Source organism: Prionailurus viverrinus, chromosome C1, assembly GCF_022837055.1.
Source record: "Prionailurus viverrinus isolate Anna chromosome C1, UM_Priviv_1.0, whole genome shotgun sequence".
NCBI classification, from domain to species: Eukaryota; Metazoa; Chordata; class Mammalia; order Carnivora; family Felidae; genus Prionailurus; species Prionailurus viverrinus.
Genome location: NC_062568.1, coordinates 197,587,042 through 197,605,915, shown reverse-complemented (window position 1 = coordinate 197,605,915; position 18,874 = coordinate 197,587,042). Strand labels below are relative to the sequence as shown.

At 47.8% G+C, this 18,874-nt stretch overlaps 1 protein-coding gene and 1 pseudogene across 1 annotated transcript; one reads left to right on the top strand and one right to left on the bottom strand.

Moving 5' to 3' along the window:
* Positions 1 to 11,413: 11,413 nt before the first annotated feature.
* Positions 11,414 to 14,582, bottom strand: TEX46 (testis expressed 46). Its single transcript, XM_047872653.1, has 2 exons — positions 14,310 to 14,582; positions 11,414 to 12,329 (listed from the first exon to the last, which is right to left on the bottom strand). The coding sequence occupies exons 1-2, from the start codon at positions 14,499 to 14,501 to the stop codon at positions 12,033 to 12,035; spliced, it is 489 nt and encodes a 162-aa protein (XP_047728609.1). The 5' UTR covers positions 14,502 to 14,582; the 3' UTR covers positions 11,414 to 12,032.
* Positions 14,583 to 14,671: 89 nt separating this feature from the next.
* Positions 14,672 to 16,048, top strand: LOC125171786 (ubiquitin-40S ribosomal protein S27a-like; annotated as a pseudogene).
* Positions 16,049 to 18,874: the final 2,826 nt, after the last annotated feature.

Below are 18,874 nucleotides of genomic sequence, written 5' to 3'. Positions count from 1 at the left end.
CTGTAGTCTGTGTTCCGCTAGGGTCTCACTGAGTTTCGATTCCTTCTGTCTCTGTTCAATCCTACATGCTCTTCCATGATGAAGAGAGCTTATACACGGAGCACAGGCACTGTCCTGCAGTAAACAGTCTGGCCAGAGAGGCTTGCTATAATCAGACCCCAGCAGATCCCATGCGGCCATTTCCTGCCTCTCCTCTGCCTCCCCCCTCCCCCTTGCATCTTTAGGCTCCCACACCCCACGTCCCACTCTCCGTTGCTTTGCACCTGCCATTCCCTCTGTGAGGGAGGTTCCCTCTGCAAGGGTCTGTGAGACCCTTTCTATCCTTTTCCACCTGACAAACTTGTGTTCTTCCCTGAAAATACATGGGCATTTGCAGAGCCTTCTGATTCTCCCCCAGACAGAACTGAGGGCCTCTCCTCTCTGCTTCATGCACACCCCTTCTTGCATTGTAACAGTAACCTACACTGGTTACTGCTAGCTTCTTTGTCTGGCTCCCTACTCCGCGTGTCTCCAGCACCAGGATCATTCCTTCTTGGCCTTTATGCCTGTAACAATTGTTACTCTGCCTGGCCCTGGCAGATGTTTCAGAAATATGTTTTGAACTTTACATTGTCCTGCAAGTTGAAAGCCTTGGGTTCAAATCTCAGCCCCACTTCCTGAGTCAGTTATAACTATGGCTGGGTCTCTTCCCCTCTCTGGACCTCTGTGTCTTCAGCTGTTAGCAGGATGGACTGACTATTTGTTGAGTTTACCTTTTACACCTGGAAATCTCACTTGATTTCCAGCTCTAGAATTCGGGGTTCCCACTAAAGCCACTCTTTATTCATAATTTCCAGAGATTGGAAATAACCCAAATGTCCCCCAACTGGTGAGTGGACAAACTGTGATATATCTGTACAATTGGATACTGATCAGCAGGCGTAAAGGAACGGACTACCGATATAGGCAGTAACGCGAATGAATCTCAAACGCATTATGCTAAATGAAACAAGCCAGACTCAAAAAGCCACAGTCTGTGCAACTGCATTTTTGTAACATTCTGGAAAAGGCAAAACTGTAGGGACAGAAGACCATTCAGTGGCTGCCTGGGGGTAGGAATGGGGGAGATGACAAAGGAACAGAAGGGACAGTGGTAGGCAATGGAACCATTCTGTGTCTTGATCGTGGTCGGTCTGGACTGTGTGCATTTGTCAAAACTCAGAATTGTACACCAGAAAGAGTGACTTTTAATGCATGCAAACTATACCTCCATTTTTTAAAAATGAAGCCATTAAGGAGCCCAAGAGCATTAGGATGTCTCCACTGGTGTCATCAGTAACATCAGACACAAGACCGTGCTTCAGCCTCGAGGAGCGGAGGGTGGGGGGGCTCTCTGGTATTGTTTATATGGGAGGGAAGTTGGAAGGTGCTCCCTTTCGAGCACAAGCAAAGGGCCACTGGGGCAGGGCCGGTGGCACTAAGGGAGGGCAGCCTAACCTCCCTCAACAGGCACCTATAGCATGACCAGAATATGGGCATCTCATTTTCAAGCGAAGAATGAAACTCAGAGACCTTAAAATGACTTAACGAAGTCGTGGACAGCACATGACAGAGCTGGGATTCTAGCTCTGTGCTCTGCACCACCGCACCCCCCCTCACATGTGACTCACATGTGAACCGCACCCCCAGTCTCTAGTTCTCCTCTGAAGCCCAGCCTCAGCACCACCGCACCCCCCCTCACATGTGACTCACATGTGAACCGCACCCCCAGTCTCTAGTTCTCCTCTGAAGCCCAGCCTCATCCCATGCCTGTCTCCAATCTCAGGATTTATTCCAACAGACCCAAAGGTGGGGTCAGTATTTAACCTCTAAGCCGCTCACCAGCTGCTCACATTTTGACTCTACAGTAGGAGGCACCAGGCATCTCTCCCCTCTCCCTTCCCAGCTGGAAAATGAGGCAGGGGTAGGGGGTGGGGGTTCAGGAAGAGCCTGGCTCCCCCAAGCCCCACCCGTAACCACAGTTCCCCCACCTCCTTCCCCAGGTGGCCTATGGCCCCAAGACATTCCCCTCCTTTCTCCTCACCGCCCACTCTGGTACAACCCTCCTCGTCCACTTCTTAATCCAGAATGCAATTTCCAAGGGCCATCTGTGTGTTGGGCACAGTGCTATGTCCTGAGGGCACAGAGCCTTTGGCCAACATCTGTCCCCCATGGAGCCGGCAGGACAGCAGACTGGCCACACACCAGGGCTCTGGAACCAGGTGAAGCAAGACTCGATTCTGGTTCTGCCCTTACTGGCTTTGGACGAACGACTTCACCTCGTTGAGTCTCCATTTTCTTGTCTGCCTAATGGGAAGGACCATCGTTCCTACATCTCATAGAATTTAGGTGAGGGTCAATGAGATAATGCATGCAAAGCCCCTAGAACACTGTTCACTAGCTGGTCACTAGTGTCGTAATTTCTCTGGGAGAGAGATGTGAACAGAGCATGTGCATACAGCTCTTGGGTCTCTGAGGTACCCGTGAACTCAGCCTCCGGGTGGGAGGTGGGGGAAAGCTTCACTGAACAGGTAGTAGGGATGAATTGGGGGGCACTCCAGTCAGAGGCCTGGGGATGTGAAGAAGGAGAGGAGTAATTTCTGCTTTGTTTTGAGAATTCAGTGGGTTATTACAGGTAAAACACTCAAAACTGTTCCTGGCCTACAGTGCAAATTCTAGAAATGTTAGCGATGATGATGATGAAGGTGATGAAGGTGATTTGGGTGATTTAGGCCAGTATTTGAAGCAAGTTTCCATGGGCTATGCCTCACCTGGGTCATCATTCTCTCCAAGGTGTGGAAGGTTCCAGCTCCTTGAGGACTCAGGCCTACAGTCCGGGAGACCCTGTGAGTGGGAAATCAAGTCAGAGGAGTGAAGGCAAAGAGAGGTCCTGAAGGCTGGAAAAGAGAGGAGGGGACAGAAAGGCTGGAAGACAAGGATGGGAGGGGGCAAAGCAAACCCTCCCCTTCGTGCAGCTCTGCTTCGAAGGCGGAGGGAACTGAACTCAGAAAACCTGTGAGCTTGACCAGTTGTCCAGGTCTGTCCGGGTCTATCATGACTTTAGCACTGAAAGTCCCAGATCTCTCAGTTCCAGGAAAATCAGGACACTCAGTCAGTGTCCCCACCACTGCCTCCCCGTCCAGCCTCAGAAACAACCCACTCAGACCCCCAGACGCTTAGCCCTAACTCACCCTCTTCTGGAAGGCTCAGGTAGGACAGGGCAGTTCAGGCCCAGCCACAGCTGGCCAGTGCCCTCCAGGAGTCCCCGTGTTCCAGGGGACGGGGATGGCTGGCTGGGCTCTGAGGTGCAGGCTTCACCGAGGCTCCCCAGGGGCTGGCAGATGTGGCGCCGATTACCCCGGCACTAATCCCTCCACGTGCCCTCCGCCATTGGGATTAGTTCCTGGGGTCCCTCAGCAACAGGGAGGGGGGCACATCTGTCAGAGAGCCTGGACAGCACCACGTGATCCAAGATGCTCCAGGCCGGAAGAGGAACGCTCTCTCCAAAAGGAGTGTCTGGCAAGCCCAGTGTGCAAGAGAGATGACCCACAGGCCTCCCAGACCTGTCCATCCCCCACACCAGCTCTTCAGCTGCCTCTGAGGAACCTCAGGCTCCAAGGAACACGGTTTGAAGACTTCCAGGGGTCAACCTAGTTGTTAAATATGCAGATAACCAGTTCTGTCACTGCCTGTGTAGCCTTGGGTAAGGCATGCCCTCTTTGTTTCTTCGTCTACAAAATGGGGATAATAATATCTTGGTTACCATGAGGATTAAATTGCAGGGTGATGGTAAAGCAGTTCGCCCCGGACCTCGCACTGAGTAAGGGCTCTGTAAAGGCCCGTTTCTTGTTATAACTTAGCTTTGTGCCACAACCTCTGCGTCAGAGATCAGATCTTTCTCAGTGAACATTCTAGAAAGTTACTGTCCATTGATTTTATTTTTTTAAGTTTATTTATTTTTGAGAAAGAGAGAGTGGGGGAGGGGGAGAGAGAGAGAGAGAACGAGAGAATCCTAAGTAGGCTCCAAGCTGTTAGCACTGAGCCGGACTTGGGGTTCAATCCCGTGAACTGTGAGATCATGACCTGAGCCAAAATCAAGAATCAGATGCTTAACTGAGACACCCAGGCGCCCCTGTCCGTTGATTTTAGTTGGCCCAAAAAGAGAAAATATATTTACCTTCCCTGACACTCGATATGGCTGCACATTGGGATTACCGGAAGAGCTTTGAAAAACCACTGGTGTTTGGGTCCCACTCTACAGATGCCCAGGGGCGTGGCTTGGTGATTCTACCCTCTGGTCAAGGTTAAGAACCACCGCCCCAAACCAGTGTGTCTCCAACCCACTTTAAATGTGTATAGGAACAGCCTGGGGCGGGGGGGGGGGGGGGGGGCGGTGGCAAATCAAGCTGCAAGTTCTGAGTCAGTGAGTCAGAGCAGGACCCAGGATCCTGCTTCTCTAACCAGCTCCCGGGTGATGCCGGTGCCAGTCCACGCACCACGTTTTGAGCAGCAAGCTCGTGCTGCAATTCATGGATTGCACCAACTTCCATATCACTGTCTCAGTAGGGCCCCACAGTTGCCTCCCAGCCACCCCGTCATTGACAGGGCTTGATTCTCTCCACTGTGCTGATGCTTAGGGTCTGGCATGTAAACGGATGGAGGCAGGCTTTCTGGATCTTAGTCTGTATCCCCCGTGGCCTAGAAATCTGGGCTGGCCTAGAAAATAGGCTAAATTAGGACGAGAAGAGGGCTGGGTGTGATTTTGCCCAAACTCCACATCATATGGCTGGTGAAACAGGCTCTGAGAGGGGAGGTGACTTCCCAGGGTCACACGGTAAGTTTAGTGACAGCGGTGGGGCCGGAACCCTCGTCTTCTTTTCTATTATTGTACCTGGCTGCTTGGTCCATCTTTGCTGAGGCTCAAGCAGGGTGGGAAGCCTGCCTCTGGGTCACGGGTTGCTGTCTGTGTCAGATATAGGTGCTTAGTGCTTCCCGTGTTTTCTCCTTTGGTTTTCACAACAGTCCCACGAGGCATATTCTGTTCTACCCAGGAAGTGGCAGGAACAGGATTTGGACCCAGGAGGCCTGTTTCCCAAACACGATGTACCTCCCCTGTTGTCTCCTTTTCAGACCATGAGGCCCTCTAGGGCAAGGACCATGTCTCACTTCGGTTTGTGTCTCCAAACCAGAGCTGAATATATGAATCAGTCCACCCCGGGGTTCTAGACCTCTGTTGATAAAGATCCTCACCCCCGGGACACCAGCTACTCTCTGAGCTCCTCCCTGGCCCCGTGCCCCAAAGCAGCCACTTCTCACCAACCCAGATCAGCCTCTCCCCCTCCCAAGTGAGTGGTAATCCGTAGCATGTCATACAGCAGAGTGGCCACATGGTGGCAGCAGACGCCCATGTGTAAAATCTTTAGGCCCCGCCTCAGCCTCCTCCGGAGGCTCATCTGTTCATTGAGTGCTTCCCTCACTCCAGGCATTTGTCCCAGAGCTTTCCTTGGCGGAACGAACAAAGATAATCCCCACGACAGCCCTGTGAGGGAGGAGTTATTCATCCTCTTTATACATGAGAGATCATATTAGTCCTTTGCTTAAATAACCTTCCACGGCTGCCCACTGCTCTTTGGAAAAATAAAAACCGGACGCTTGAGTCAGACTGCCAGGGTTCAAATGTCAGCTCCACCGTTTACTACTTATTTGACTTTGGTTGGGTTTGTTGGCTTCTCTTGGACTTCAGTGTGCTGACCTGTAGAGAGTAGTAAAATAGAGCCTACCCCCTTGTGGTGGGAATGAGGATTACATGAGCTAGGACACCCAAAGCGCACAGTCCTGAGCTGGCACAAGTAGGTCCTCAACAAATGTGAGCCAGTGTGATGACCATCGGTCGCTCCCAGTGCTCCCCGCTCATGACCCCACTGGTCTCTTCTCTCTCTCTCTCCATCTCCTGTTTGCCTACTTTCCCCGTCTCCCCTGGCTCCCCTCCCCTGCTCTCTTCCTCCCCATCTTTCTCCCTCCAGTTCCAGAACTCATTCTAGTTGTCCTAACATTTCTTGGAGGTGTTTTCTGAGGTCTCTTCCCTGTGGACCATGTTCAGGTTTTTAGAACTCAGAGCAGGACTTGTTACACAGAGGGGCAGGAGGCTCCAGAGTTCAAGTGCACTGTGGACTTTGGGGATTCCTGCTGGGTTCCTCTTTTTGCCCCCCGTCCCAAAACTTTTCTTCTGAGGTCAACTTCTCCATTTCACATGCTCCCCACATTATTTTGAGGTCACTCTCTTGTCCCCAGATCCACTCCAGAACATCCCCAGAGAAGGAAAACAACTGTCACTACCCTCACCGTCAGGATTAGGAAGAACGAAGAAAGCACCTGAAAACATATCAAGGATAAATTAAACTTGAAAAAGGAAAATATCTCTCCCAAAGGATCTGTGAAGATACTTAGCATCTTTCCCAGTCAGGCCTGGATTGATTAATTGGTTCGTGTGTTTGCACATGTATCCATTGAGTCATCCAACAGACACATATGGAGGGTCTACCGTTCACCAGGTCTTACACTCAGGTCTAGGGGAGGACACAGGGCAATAAGTACTCACCATCAACAGGTTTTTTTTTTAGGATTTATTTAAGTAAGCTCTACACCCAATGTGGGGCTCGAATTCACACCTCCAAGATCAAGAGTCGCATGCTATTCCGACTGAGCCAGCAGGGGTCCCAATACATATTTTCTTGAGCCCCTACTAAGTGCTGGGCACTGTTCGGGGTGCTTGAAGCTATCTCAGTGAACAAGACAGATAAAGATTCCCTGACCTTGTAGAGCTTACATTCCAGCAGAGGCAACAGAATAGATACGTGAAGTGGCATGTTAGAAAGTGTTACGTGCTACGGAAAATAAATAGAGCAGAAGTGATGGGTGCATTATAGTATTAAACTGGGAGGTGAGGATGGCCTCACTGAGAAAGAAATGTCTAGCAAATCAGCTAAAGGAAGTAAGGGAGTTGGGAATATGGCCAGCAGAGGAAGAGAGTCCCTGGTAGGGGGAACATGCAAAGGGCTCTTGGACGGTGAGAGTGTGCCTGGTGCGCTGAAGGAAAAGCAGGGAGATTGGAGGCTGGAGCACACTAGTGAGGGGCAGGGCGGGAGGCCGGGTCAGAAAGGTAATGGGGGACCAGGTCGTGGAGAACTTCATAGGCTGCGGGAAGGACTTTGGTCCTCACTCTGAGTGACATGGGAGCCATTGCAGGGTTTAGAGCAGAGGAGTGGCATGACCCAACTCACATTTTTAAAGGACCACTTGGACTTGTGTGTTGAGAGCCAACTGGAGGGCCAGGGCAGGGGTGGGGAGACCAGGCAGGAACTTGTTCAGATGAAAGATGGTGGGGGTCTGGAAGTGGAGGCAGCTGGAGTCCCAGACTCTGGACATGCTCCAAAGGAGCCAGTAGGGCTCACTTATGAATTAGAGCAGGACATGAGGGAGAATGAGAGGACCAGGAACAGCTCCAGAGTTGGGTTGGGTTGTTTTTTTTTTTTTTTTTTAAGTTTACTTATTTGGAGAGAGACAGAGACAGTGCAAGAGGGGGAGGGGCAGAGAGAGAGAGAGGGCGACAGAGAACCCCAAGCAGGCTCCATGCTGTCAGGGCAGAGCCTGATGCGGGGCTTGAACCCCCAACCCATGACCTGAGCGGAAACCAAGAGTCGGACACTCAACCAACTGTGCCAGCCTGGCACCCCAGCTCCAGAGCTTTGGGCCTAAGCAACTGGAAGGGGGAAGCCTGTGTGTGGGAGGAGTTTGGAGCAAAATTTTGAGATATGCAAGTATCGACATAGGTAATTGGACATTTGATATAGAAAATAACCAGAAAATAGCAGATAATATTTAAAGCCATCACCAGGGAGTGAAACGAAGAAGGGGTCTGAGGACTGAGCCCTGAGGTCCAGGAAACGTGAGTGCTGGACGATCGCAAACGCCACCAAGTCATGGAGGTTTGAGGGTCTGGGCATAGCTGGAGACATCCAGCTGGCGTATGCTTCAGAAGACCCCCCCACACACACACACACAGACCTACTACTCTGTTGTTTTTTAGGCAGTGTGACGTCAGCCTTGTAAGTAAAGAAAAACCGGTCTGAGCTCAGGCACCAGGGAAATTGCTTGCAGTGCTGAAGCCGCCTGAAGACACTGAGGTGAGTGGAGACCATGTGGAATCATTTCAGCTTTGGGGAAGGGAGTCCCTCTGGAGCCCACCTGCTGTCATCTCACCGCTAGAACCTGGAGTGTGCTCCCAGGGTCTTCCAATAGAATCCACATTGCTTTTTTCAAGGTCCATCCCCTGACTAGGGCTCATCAAACACGAGTCTGACCACCGGGGATAGAAATCAACAGGGTAGAAATCAGCTGGTCTCGTAATGGGATTTCCAGCGGTTGTTGGCAAAGCCAGGGGAGACGCTGTGGAAGAAAGGGAGCCTAGAGTGTTAGTCGAGAGTCTGTCGCAGAGGCCTGAGCCATGGAGTCCATGCCAGACGCAAGGACCTCTCTCCAAATCATAAAACAGTTCTGGGGTACAAAGCGCACCGCTCGATACTCTGCCAGTGGACCTTAACACCATCTGAGCGCGGGATGGGAGCATGGTTGTGGAGGCCCAACCAACAGCTGTCGTTGGTTGTGGCCAGGGAGGAGCAATGTCCAAGCCGCCGTCAGAGGGTGAGTCACTGATCAGTCTCCTCTGGCTGGGTATGGTGGGCAGGGGTAAGGGTGAGGGTATGTTCAGTACTGTGATAGGTTCCTGCCACGGGCATTGGCCTAGACAGCTGCTAGAGGCTGTTTGAGCACTGCCTGTCCAAATCTGGAAGAGAAGGCAAGAGGATATTTAGCCCTCCATCTTGGTCTGCTTGCTTATGTTCTTGCTAGATTAGCTGCGGTCTATCATATGCCTAGATGCGCCAGATCATTTGTCCTTTCCCAGAGCATTGACCCTGTAGGAACCCGGGAGTCGGCATTCTGCCTGACACATCAGGTGTGCGCCCCCTCTCTCCCCTAGGTGCCCACAGAGGATGATGCACAGCTGATGTAGCTGCACCTGGAGCGAGCCATAGCAAAGCTCCATTGGACTCACTTGGCTGCAGGTGGCGAGTGGGGAAGCGCAAGTGAATTCTGCGTTGACAAGGCCCACGACTGGGAGGCAGTAGCTATGAACCGAGTTCCATTGTCACATTGTATCATATCGGGGAATTTTAGCCCATGGCCAAGGTGCTCATCAGAACCTTAGGAGTCTGGATGATACCTGCTTGGTGAAGAGAACAGCCACCCCGTGTTCTAAACCAGGTCTATGGTGGTCAGAATCCACGGCAACCAATTTGCCTATTGTGCACTGATCAGATCCCAAAGTCATTGTGCTACACCTCGAGCCACAGGCCAGCACTTCTGGCAAGACGTACTCTGTGAGTGCCAGTGACATCATAGGTAAGTGGATTCTCATCGGGCCACCTCGGACCTCCACGCCGGTTTTTTGTCATTGTGGTGGGTCCAGGCATGGATCTAGAACACCGAGTAGATGTGACGCCATGTAGTTTTGATCAGTCTTTCTGTCCAGAGATTCTGTCAAGGTGCAGTGCCTTATTGTGAGCTTGTTCATTATCACATACAGATGGAGTTTGTGGCTGAATTGCTTTATCTGTTTCCACAGCAGAGGTTACCATGTGGATATGCTCCTAACGCTCCAGTTCTGGGTGGTCCAATGGCCTGGCCATACAGCAAGGCCATCAGCAGTGGCCCGGGACGCTGTGTGAAAGGGATGCTTTACAAAGGTGTGAGCACTATGTATACGGAACCCACAAAGATAGTGTGGTGCCCCTGGGCTGGAAAAATGGAGGGGATGCTACCACCCTCCCCTGGCTCCAAAGGAAACCTGGAAGAAGAAGGTCCTATAAGGAGAGCCTCCCTGAGAGGAGTGATCCTCTGTGAAGGAGCCCAGCCAGCCCTAAACCAGCCTGAGGCAAAGGGTGGAGAGTGCACTTGGAGAGGCAAGGAGAAGACGTTGGACCCACAAGGGAGGGTTGTGATTTTACGTAGGGAGGTCATGGGAGTCCTCAGTAAGAAGGAATCATTTGAGCAAAGACCTGAGGGGATGTGGTAACTCACCTAATGCTCACAACAAGCAATGAGGTTGGTAGCTCTACGCCCCCCCCCCCCGCCCCGCATTTTACAGTTGAGCAAACTGAGGTACAGAGAGAATAAACAACTTAGAATTGTCCGAGATCACACAGCTGGGAGTTGATGGAGTTGGGATTTAAAGCCAAGCAGTTAGGGTCCAGAGATCCTGCTCTTAAATAGGAGGCCATCCTAAAAGGAAATAGGATATAGGTGGCCATCCTAAAAGGAAAGGGCAGAGAAAATGTCAGGACACATAAGACTGTGATCAACAATCAGAGATGCTGTTTCTTGAGCACTGACTATATACTAGCCACAGTGTTGGGTGCTGTGGGGCAATATACAGATGAACAAGATGCTGAGCTTGCCCGCAGAGAGTTTATAATGTAGTTGAAGGGTGGGGAGGGAATATGGAAATGTGCGCAAATCAGATCCCAGCAGATTGTGGTACGTTGAACTGTAGATAGTACTATTGAACTGTAGATAAGATGCTGGGAGCGCACGAATGACAGAGACTACAGCTGGGTTAGGGAAGCGTTCTGGAGGCGTGGTTCAGGAAGCACTAAGGATTGTAATAGCAGAAAGGGGAAGATAAGGGATCCCAGGGCAAGAAAACAAGTGAGCAAAGATGTGGAGGCATTTGGGGGATGACCAGTCGTCTGGTTTGAGTAGAGATGATTTTAGGTGGGGCTCCAACAAGACACTAAAGCCACATTGGATCCCACAGTGAGGTCGTGATTTCCTTCCCAGGGCCCCTTATGGAGACATCTTAGCGCTAATACCTGCTAATCTCTCTTTTTAACCCGAAGTTCCCGGGCTCAGATGCTTCAGCGGACAACCAAGCTCCAACTGGCATTTTAGTAACAGTGTTCTGTCTTCACTGTCTTTTTTTTTTGGGGGGGGGGGGGGGTATGTTCTTTTTAAAACATTTTTTTTAAATGTTTATTTATTTTTGAGAGAGAGAGAGAGAGACAAAGCATGAGCTCGGGAGGGGCAGAGAGAGAGGGACACTGAATCCGAAGCAGGCTCCACGCTCTGAGCTGTCAGCATAGAGCCCAACACGGGGCTCGAACCCAAGAGCTGCAAGATCATGACCTGAGCCAAAGTTGGACGCTCAACCAGCTGAGCCACCCACGTGCCTCTTGACAGTTACGTTCTATTTCAGCCAAATGATAGAGCCTTTTAATGTACAGATAATAATTGTTATTTTTATTATCACTTTCCTTCACAGATAAATTTATTTAAGGAAAAAACCCTTTAAAGGGACAGTATTAGGTTAAACATTCAGGCGGTTCATGGCTCTGGCAAAAATCACAAAGGGGGTACCCCAATGACTGATGTTTAGGGTACTCTGGCACAAGGTATAAAGCATGTGAGGGAGAGTAAGGGGTAGGGGAAGCCTGGAAAGGGGGTCAGATCATGGAGGACCTGAACAGCATGGCAAGGAGTGTGGCTTTTATTCTGTCAACCAAAGCAAGGCATAGGCTCAAAAATAGGCAGTGAACTTGCCCAGAGCTATGCTTGGCAGGCCTTGGCTCTGGCCTCTGAGCAAAAGGGAAGGGGAAAACTGGGGGCGGGGGCAGCCATTGTAAGACTCAAGGTGAACAGGTAGAGGGCCCTGAACTAGGGTTAAGGTGGCCCAACTGAGAGGAAGAGCTGGGTTCTGGAGGCCTGTCAGGTTGTATCTTAGAATGCTGTCTGGCTGACCTAGTGAATACTGATTTCTTTTCCAAAAGTGATCAGCCTTTCAGCCTCGAAGTATGCTCTCCAGTGTGGTTTACTGAGAAAATTCACTAGTCTCTGACTGGGTTTTACTGAGTAAGGGTAACATCAGAAGAGGCCAGCCCACCCCAGTCTCCCTGACCTCATTAAGGGGAATTCGAAGTACAATCAGAGATGATGGAGAAAATTGAGTCGTGCCTCCTCAGTCTGTGTTTCCTCATGGGAAAAGTCCGCTGCCGGCTTGACCTCCTGTGGCGATTCATTCTATTCCATACAGCGAACATCTGATTTTCTAAGACCTTCAGCTTCATTTCGCTGAACATAAGCCGTTCAAGGACCTTGTCCTGGAGGGCAAAGCAGGCATGTAGTCTCTCGACTTCTTTTGTGTTCATGACGCAGCTGTTGGGTTTCGCTTCAGGTGGCTTAGGTTTCTCTGCCTCTTCCTAAGCTCCCCCACCACGAGAAAAGGAAACCTTAGTTAATAGTGATTTATAAACGTCATGTTAATCAGTCCTCACAACCAGCCTGCAAGGAGAGCATCTTTGCCACACCTGGTGGGGGTCTAGGGAGGAAAGGTCCCTTTCTTAGTATCACCCAACCCGCGTTTGGGAGCTCCCTGAACTCCCAAGTACGGGGACCCATACTTGCCTTTTGTTCATAGGAATAAATGCGATGGCCCAGTAATCTGCACTCACAGGGGACATAAGACACTTAACCCAGATATATCTGTTTCCAGAGCTTGTGTTTCACAGTGTGCCCTTCTGAGACTTGAGTCAGGCCTCATAAAATCACCAACTGCCAAGTCTCAGTATATCTCTATAATCCTCATCTGTCCCCATGCAGTTAGTAATACATTTTTTTTCTTTAGGGTTCAGCTACAAATCCCTCATCTTTAAAACCATTTTATTTTTTTAATGTTTTAATTTTTTTAAGTTTATTTTGAGAGAGAAAGTATGAGTGGAGGGAGGGGCAGAGAGAGAGGAGAGAGCAAGAATCCCAAGAAGCCTCCACACCGGCAGCGCAGAGCCCCACGCAGGGCTCGAACTCACAACTGTGAGATCATGACCTGAGCTGAAGTCCAAGCCTTAACCACCTCTTGATTTCGGTTCAGGTCATGATCTTGCCCAGTCATGAGATGGAGCCCCACGTCAGGCTCCCCACTGAGTGTGGAGCTTGCTTGGGGTTTTCTCTCTCTCTCCCTTTCTCTCTCTGTCCTTCCCCAACTTGTGCACATATGCGTGATCTCTCAAAATAAATAAACTTAAAAAATAAATAAAAGTAAAGTTAAATATTTCAGGGATGCAAGACAAGTGACTATTACAGCAAATACCCATGTTTCCGTTCCAGCTTAAGAAATAAAATATGATAAATGTAATGTGAAGTCCCCTGTGGATCCTTCTCCTAAGGTTTCCCTCCCTCCCTGAACCTCATCTCAACTGCAGTCCTGAATTCAGTATTTATTTTTTCCATACATTTCTTTATACCACTGGTTTTCAATGGGAGGCTCTTTTGCCTCCCTACAGGACATTTGGCAGTGTTTGTAGACATTGTTGGTTGTTACAAAAAGGGGGTGAGGGATGCTATTGGCATCTGTGGGTAGAGGCTAAAGATGCTGCTACACATCCAACAGGGCACAAGACAGACCCTTGAAATAAAGAACTATCCAACTCAAAGTAGCAATGGTGCAGAGGTTGAGAAATCCAGCCTTAATATATCTTCATTATACATAGGCATCCATAAACAAGGCACGGTGTTGTTTTGCATGTTTTTTTAAATTTTGTATAAAACATGTCATAATCTGGGTACGTTTCTATTGTTTTCATTATTCTAGAGATGTGTCTATGTTACACAGGTATCTTTAGCTCATCTATTTAAAATTCTCCCGCTTTAAAGTAGTTGTTATTGTTGTCAAACCATGGTGACTGACATCAAACATGAAGCAGAAGAGTCTGGGATGGTCCCTATTTTTATTTTTTATAAGTTTTCCTCTTTTTTTCTTTTTATTGAAGTATAATTAATATACAGTGTTATATTAGTTTCGGGTGCACAATATAAGGATTCGACGACTGTGTACATTTTTCGTGCTCATCAATGTAAGTGTACTCTTAACCCCCTTTATCTATTTCACCCCTCCCCCCACCCACCTCCCCTCCATCAATGACCAGTTCTCTGTATTTTAAGAGTTTGTTTTCTTGTTTGTCTAGGGATGGTCCCTATTTTACAGCCAAGGTAACTGAAGCCTTGTGAAGGAAGTGCTTCGTCCTCCATCACCCAGGTGGGAGCTGAAGAGCAGGGGCTTAGACCAGAGCTGTGGATTCTTCAGTCTTGCCCCATTATCCTGACATCTTCCCTGTCCCCCATCCTCCAGTCTAGCTGTAAATGTCCCATCATCCTTAGCTGAAGCTAAGGCCCCTCTCGCTCACCTGCTGGGGCTCTAGGGGGGTGGGCTGGACTTCATGCTTGACCAACCAGTTGCTAAGCAACAGCAGAAGGAATAGGAACCCAAACAAGGCTGGCTTATAGCTGATCAGCCAAGCCACCAATGCTCCTATGGTGCCCGAGGAAGCAAGTGTCCCATGGAGATTCCTAAAAAGAAGCATTAGTTCCCCCAACATTATGGCTTGGAGGCACCCAGGCCCCAAGACCCTGCCTTGGTGACCCCTCTAGGACAGTTACCCTCCATGACAGGAGCTGTGGCTGCGCCCTCCTCCAAGTCATAACCAGTCCCCCTCCCAGCTGCCGCATAACAATAATATTAACTTCTCCTATGTCTTAAACATCCACTATGTGTCAGACTTTGACAGGCAGTTTGCAAGCAATATCTCATGATGTCCTCACAAGAGCCAGGTGATGTAGACCTTAGTGATACCTCATTTATTCAACAGTACTTCTGGGCCTGGCCACTGGGAATAAAATGGCCAACAGCACAGAGCCCCTGCTCTCATAGTGAGGGAGTCTGCAAAGAAGAGTTACCCAAGATCTGTAAATAAGGCAAAAAGATTACATTGAGCTTGTTCACAGTCATGCTAGAATATTGTCCAGCTGGTCTACCTGTTGGTCACCTGATGCTTTAGGGGAAGGTAACTTTGTTTGACTTACTGTTTGATATTGATTAGGGTACTGACTCTGTAAAGTCAGATGTTAACTTTTTAAAAATTGGATAAGTTGCTCCAGCAATTACATTACTGGGTATATATCCAAAATAACTGAAAGCAGGGTCTTTTTTTTTTCTTAATGTTTATTTATTTATTTTTGAGAGAGGGAGACAGTGAACATATGTGAGCATAGGCCAGGGGTGGGGGCAGAGACGTGGGAGGAAGGAGCAGAGAGTGGGGGAGAGAGAGAAGAATCCCAAGGTACGTGTTGTCAGTGTAGAGCCCAACGTGGGGCTCGATTCCACAAACTGTGAGATCATGACCTGAGCCAAAATCAATCATTGGATGCTCAACCGACTGAGCCATCCAGGCACCCTGAAAGCAGGGTCTTGAAAAGATATTTGTACACCCATGTTCACAGCAGCATTATTCACAATAGCCAGAAGTGGAAGCAACCCCCAAATCCAACAACAGATGAATAAACAAAATGCTGTATATACACATACAATGGAATTATTCAGTCTTAAAAAGGAAGGAAATTCAGAAAACTCTGTTGGTTGTTGCAGTGCTCTCCTTTCCAATCCACCATCTGTGGCGGAAGGTAGAACCACTGTCAAGAGGCAGATTTTCATGAAAACCCTTATGGGAAAGACCATCACTCTTCTGGTTGCACCATAAAATACAGTAGAAAATAAAAGCCAAGATCCAGGATAAGGAAGGAATTCTTCTTGATTAGCAGAGACCGGTCTTTGCTCGCAAGCGACTGGAAGATTGGTGTATTTTGTCTGACAACTACGTTCAAAGGGAATCCAGTCTTCATCTTGTGTTGAGACGTCGTGGTGGTGCTAAGGAAGAAGTCTTACACCACTCCCAAGAAGAAGCAGCATAAGAGAAAGAAGGTTAAGCTGGCTGTCCTGAAATACTGTAAGGTGGATGAAAATGGCAAAATCAGTCATCTTCATCGGGAGTGATGTGGCGCTGGAGTTTTTATGGCTAGCCACTTTAACAGACATTATCATGCCCAATGCTGTCTGACCTATTGCTTCAACAAACTGGAAGACAAGTAATTGTATATGTGTTGATAAAAGACATGAACTAACATTAAAAATGTTTTAAAGGAAGGAAATTCTGTAACATGCTACAACATGGATGAACTCTGAGATTATGCTAAGTGAAATAGGCCAGTCACAAAAACACAAAAGCCATTTGATTCCACTTAATATGAGATATCTCGAGCAGGCAAATCTACAGAGACACAAAGTAGAATGGTGGTTGCCAGGAGCTAGGAGGCAGGGGGAAATGATGAGTTGTGGTTTAATGGACACAGAATTTTATACGAGGAGAGTTCTGGAGATTGTATAACCGTGTGAATATAATTCACACTAGTGAACTATACACTTAAAAATGGTTAAGGTGATGGGTGCCTGGGTGCCGTTGTTGGTCGGGCATCTGACTCTAGATTTCCACTCAGGTCTCACGGTTCCTGCTGATAGTGCAGACCCTGCTTGGGATTCTCTCGCTCCTCTCTCTCTGCCCCTCCCCCATGCACGCGCCCTCTGTCAAAACAGATCAATAAACTTTTTTAAAAAATGTGTAAGGCGAGGGGCACCTGGGTGGCTCAGTTCATCAAGCACCCGACTCTTGATTTCGGCTCAGGTCATGATCTCACGGTTTGTGAGTTCAAGACTCACATCGGGCTCTGCACTGACAGTGCTTGGGATTCCCTCTCTATCCCTCTCTCTCTGCCCCTCCCCCCCCATGCGTACTCCCTCTCTCTCAAAATAAATAAACTTAAAAAAATGGTTAAGGTGATACAGTTTATGTTATGTGTATTTTACCACAACTTTAAAAAATGAAATAAATTAGTTATTTCTAGGAAAAAATGAGTAATTGCAAATCAGTTTTTTGCAAATAGAGGCAAATGAGTTCTGTCCGATAGAAAAGATAATACCTAAGTCTAGTTTTATGGCCTTGTAAGACATTAACCATTTTTTTCTTATTCCAGAATTCTGTTTTCCACTGACTAGTGACTATAGATCAGCTTTTCGTAATTTCTTTTGTTGTTGTTTTAATGTTTTTTTATTTTGAGAGAGTGGGGAGGAGGGGCAGAGACAGAGGGATAGAGAATCCCAAGCAGGCTCCACACTGTCCGAGCAGAGCCAGACATGGAGCTCAATCCCACGAACTTTGAGATCGTGACCCGAGCCGAAATCAAGAGTCAGACGCTCAACCGACTGAGCCACCCAGGCGTCCCTATATTTTCCTTTGAACCAGTGTTATCATCTTGCTGGTTCTCTCAATAATGTGTTAAATAGGGGTGCTTGGGTGGCTCAGTCGGTTAAGCATCGGACTTCAGCTCAGATCTCATGGTTCCTGGGTTCAGGCCCCGAGTAGGCCTGGGTGCTGACAGCTCAGAGCTTGGAGCCTGCTTCCGATTATGTGCCTCCCTCTCTCTCTGCCCCTCCCCAACTCATGCTCTGTTTCTCTGTCTCAAAAATAAATAAACATAAAAACATTTTAAAAATAATGAGTTAAATAAATTTTTGACATAGGATCATTATTTTGTATGAGAGTTCTTCATGTTCAAATGTCAATTTTAATGGCTATGATATTTTAATATATTGAATTAGTGGCCACTTATTGGGCCTTTAGGTTAGTTCTTCTTTATTGTTATTATATATAACCTGAGGTAAACAGCATTAAAGTTAAATCTTTGTACACATACTTAAATCTTTTCCTAGAATGTCTTCTGTAAAGTGGAATTGCTAGGTCAAAGGATACATATATTTTAAAAATCTAATTTTAAGTTTTATAAAATTATTAAATGTGCAAACAATGTGCGTTTAAAACAGTCTTTGATCTCCTATCTCACCCCTTCCCATCCTCAAATTATATGACTCAGATAACTTGTTCCAACTTTTAAACTGTTTCTTCCAGCATTTATCTTGATATGTCTAAATTGTATGCTTGTAGTGTTAATTCTTGATTTCTCATTTAACATTACATATTATCTTTTTATGATGGAAGATGAGGATTTAGCTCCCGTGCAGAACCTCTCCCATTCCCTTTCGTCCCTGCTCTGTAAACCCCTCTCATCTCTCTCCTCCACAAATTTTCTCTTTTCTCCATTCTTTCAATATAATTCCATTACTTTGGTGAAAACAATATTCATTATGTTATTATGGCCACATCAGTGTAGTTCATAGCTGAGCCATATGTTGTACTATGATTACACCTTTTTTTCTCACACAGCTTTTAATTTTCCTGAACGTAACTGCCTTCCTTTTTTTATTTTTGTTTGCATAGTTAAAAAAAATTCAACTTCAGTGAAGTGAAATTGACATAAAGTAAAATATAAAAATATATACAGCATAGTACAGTGAGTTTTGGCTAATGGGTACACCATCCAATCAGGATAAAAAAACATTTCCATCACCCCAGCAAATTCCCTCCTGCTGTTTTGTAGTCAACTCTCACCTTCATCCCAAGGGATCGCTGACTGGATTCTAGCACTAGAGATTAGTTTTACTAGTTCTTGAACTTCATGTAAGTGGAATAATTTTTTGAAAATTACAGTTTGAGGGGCGCCTGGGTGGCGCAGTCGGTTAAGCGTCAGACTTCAGCCAGGTCACGATCTCGCGGTTTATGAGTTCGAGCCCCACGTCGGGCTCTGGGCTGATGGCTCAGAGCCTGGAGCCTGTTTCCGATTCTGTGTCTCCCTCTCTCTCTGCCCCTCCCCCGTTCATGCTCTGTCTCTCTCTGTCCCAAAAATAAATAAACGTTGAAAAAAAAATTAAAAAAAAAAAAGAAAATTACAGTTTGAAGGGGCACTTGGGTGGCTCAGTCAGGAGAGCATGTGACTCTTGATTTCACAGTCGTAAGTTGGACCCCAC

What these genes read in the sequence shown, in the direction of transcription:
- TEX46 (XM_047872653.1), bottom strand. Translation starts at nt 14,501, where the DNA reads ATGTTGGGGGAACTAATGCTTCTTTTTAGGAATCTCCATGGGACACTT. An exon ending in CCCCCCTAGAGCCCCAGCAG is followed by an intron (nt 12,330 to 14,309) that starts GTGAGCGAGAGG and finishes GGGGGAGCTTAG; the next exon opens with GAAGAGGCAGAGAAACCTAA.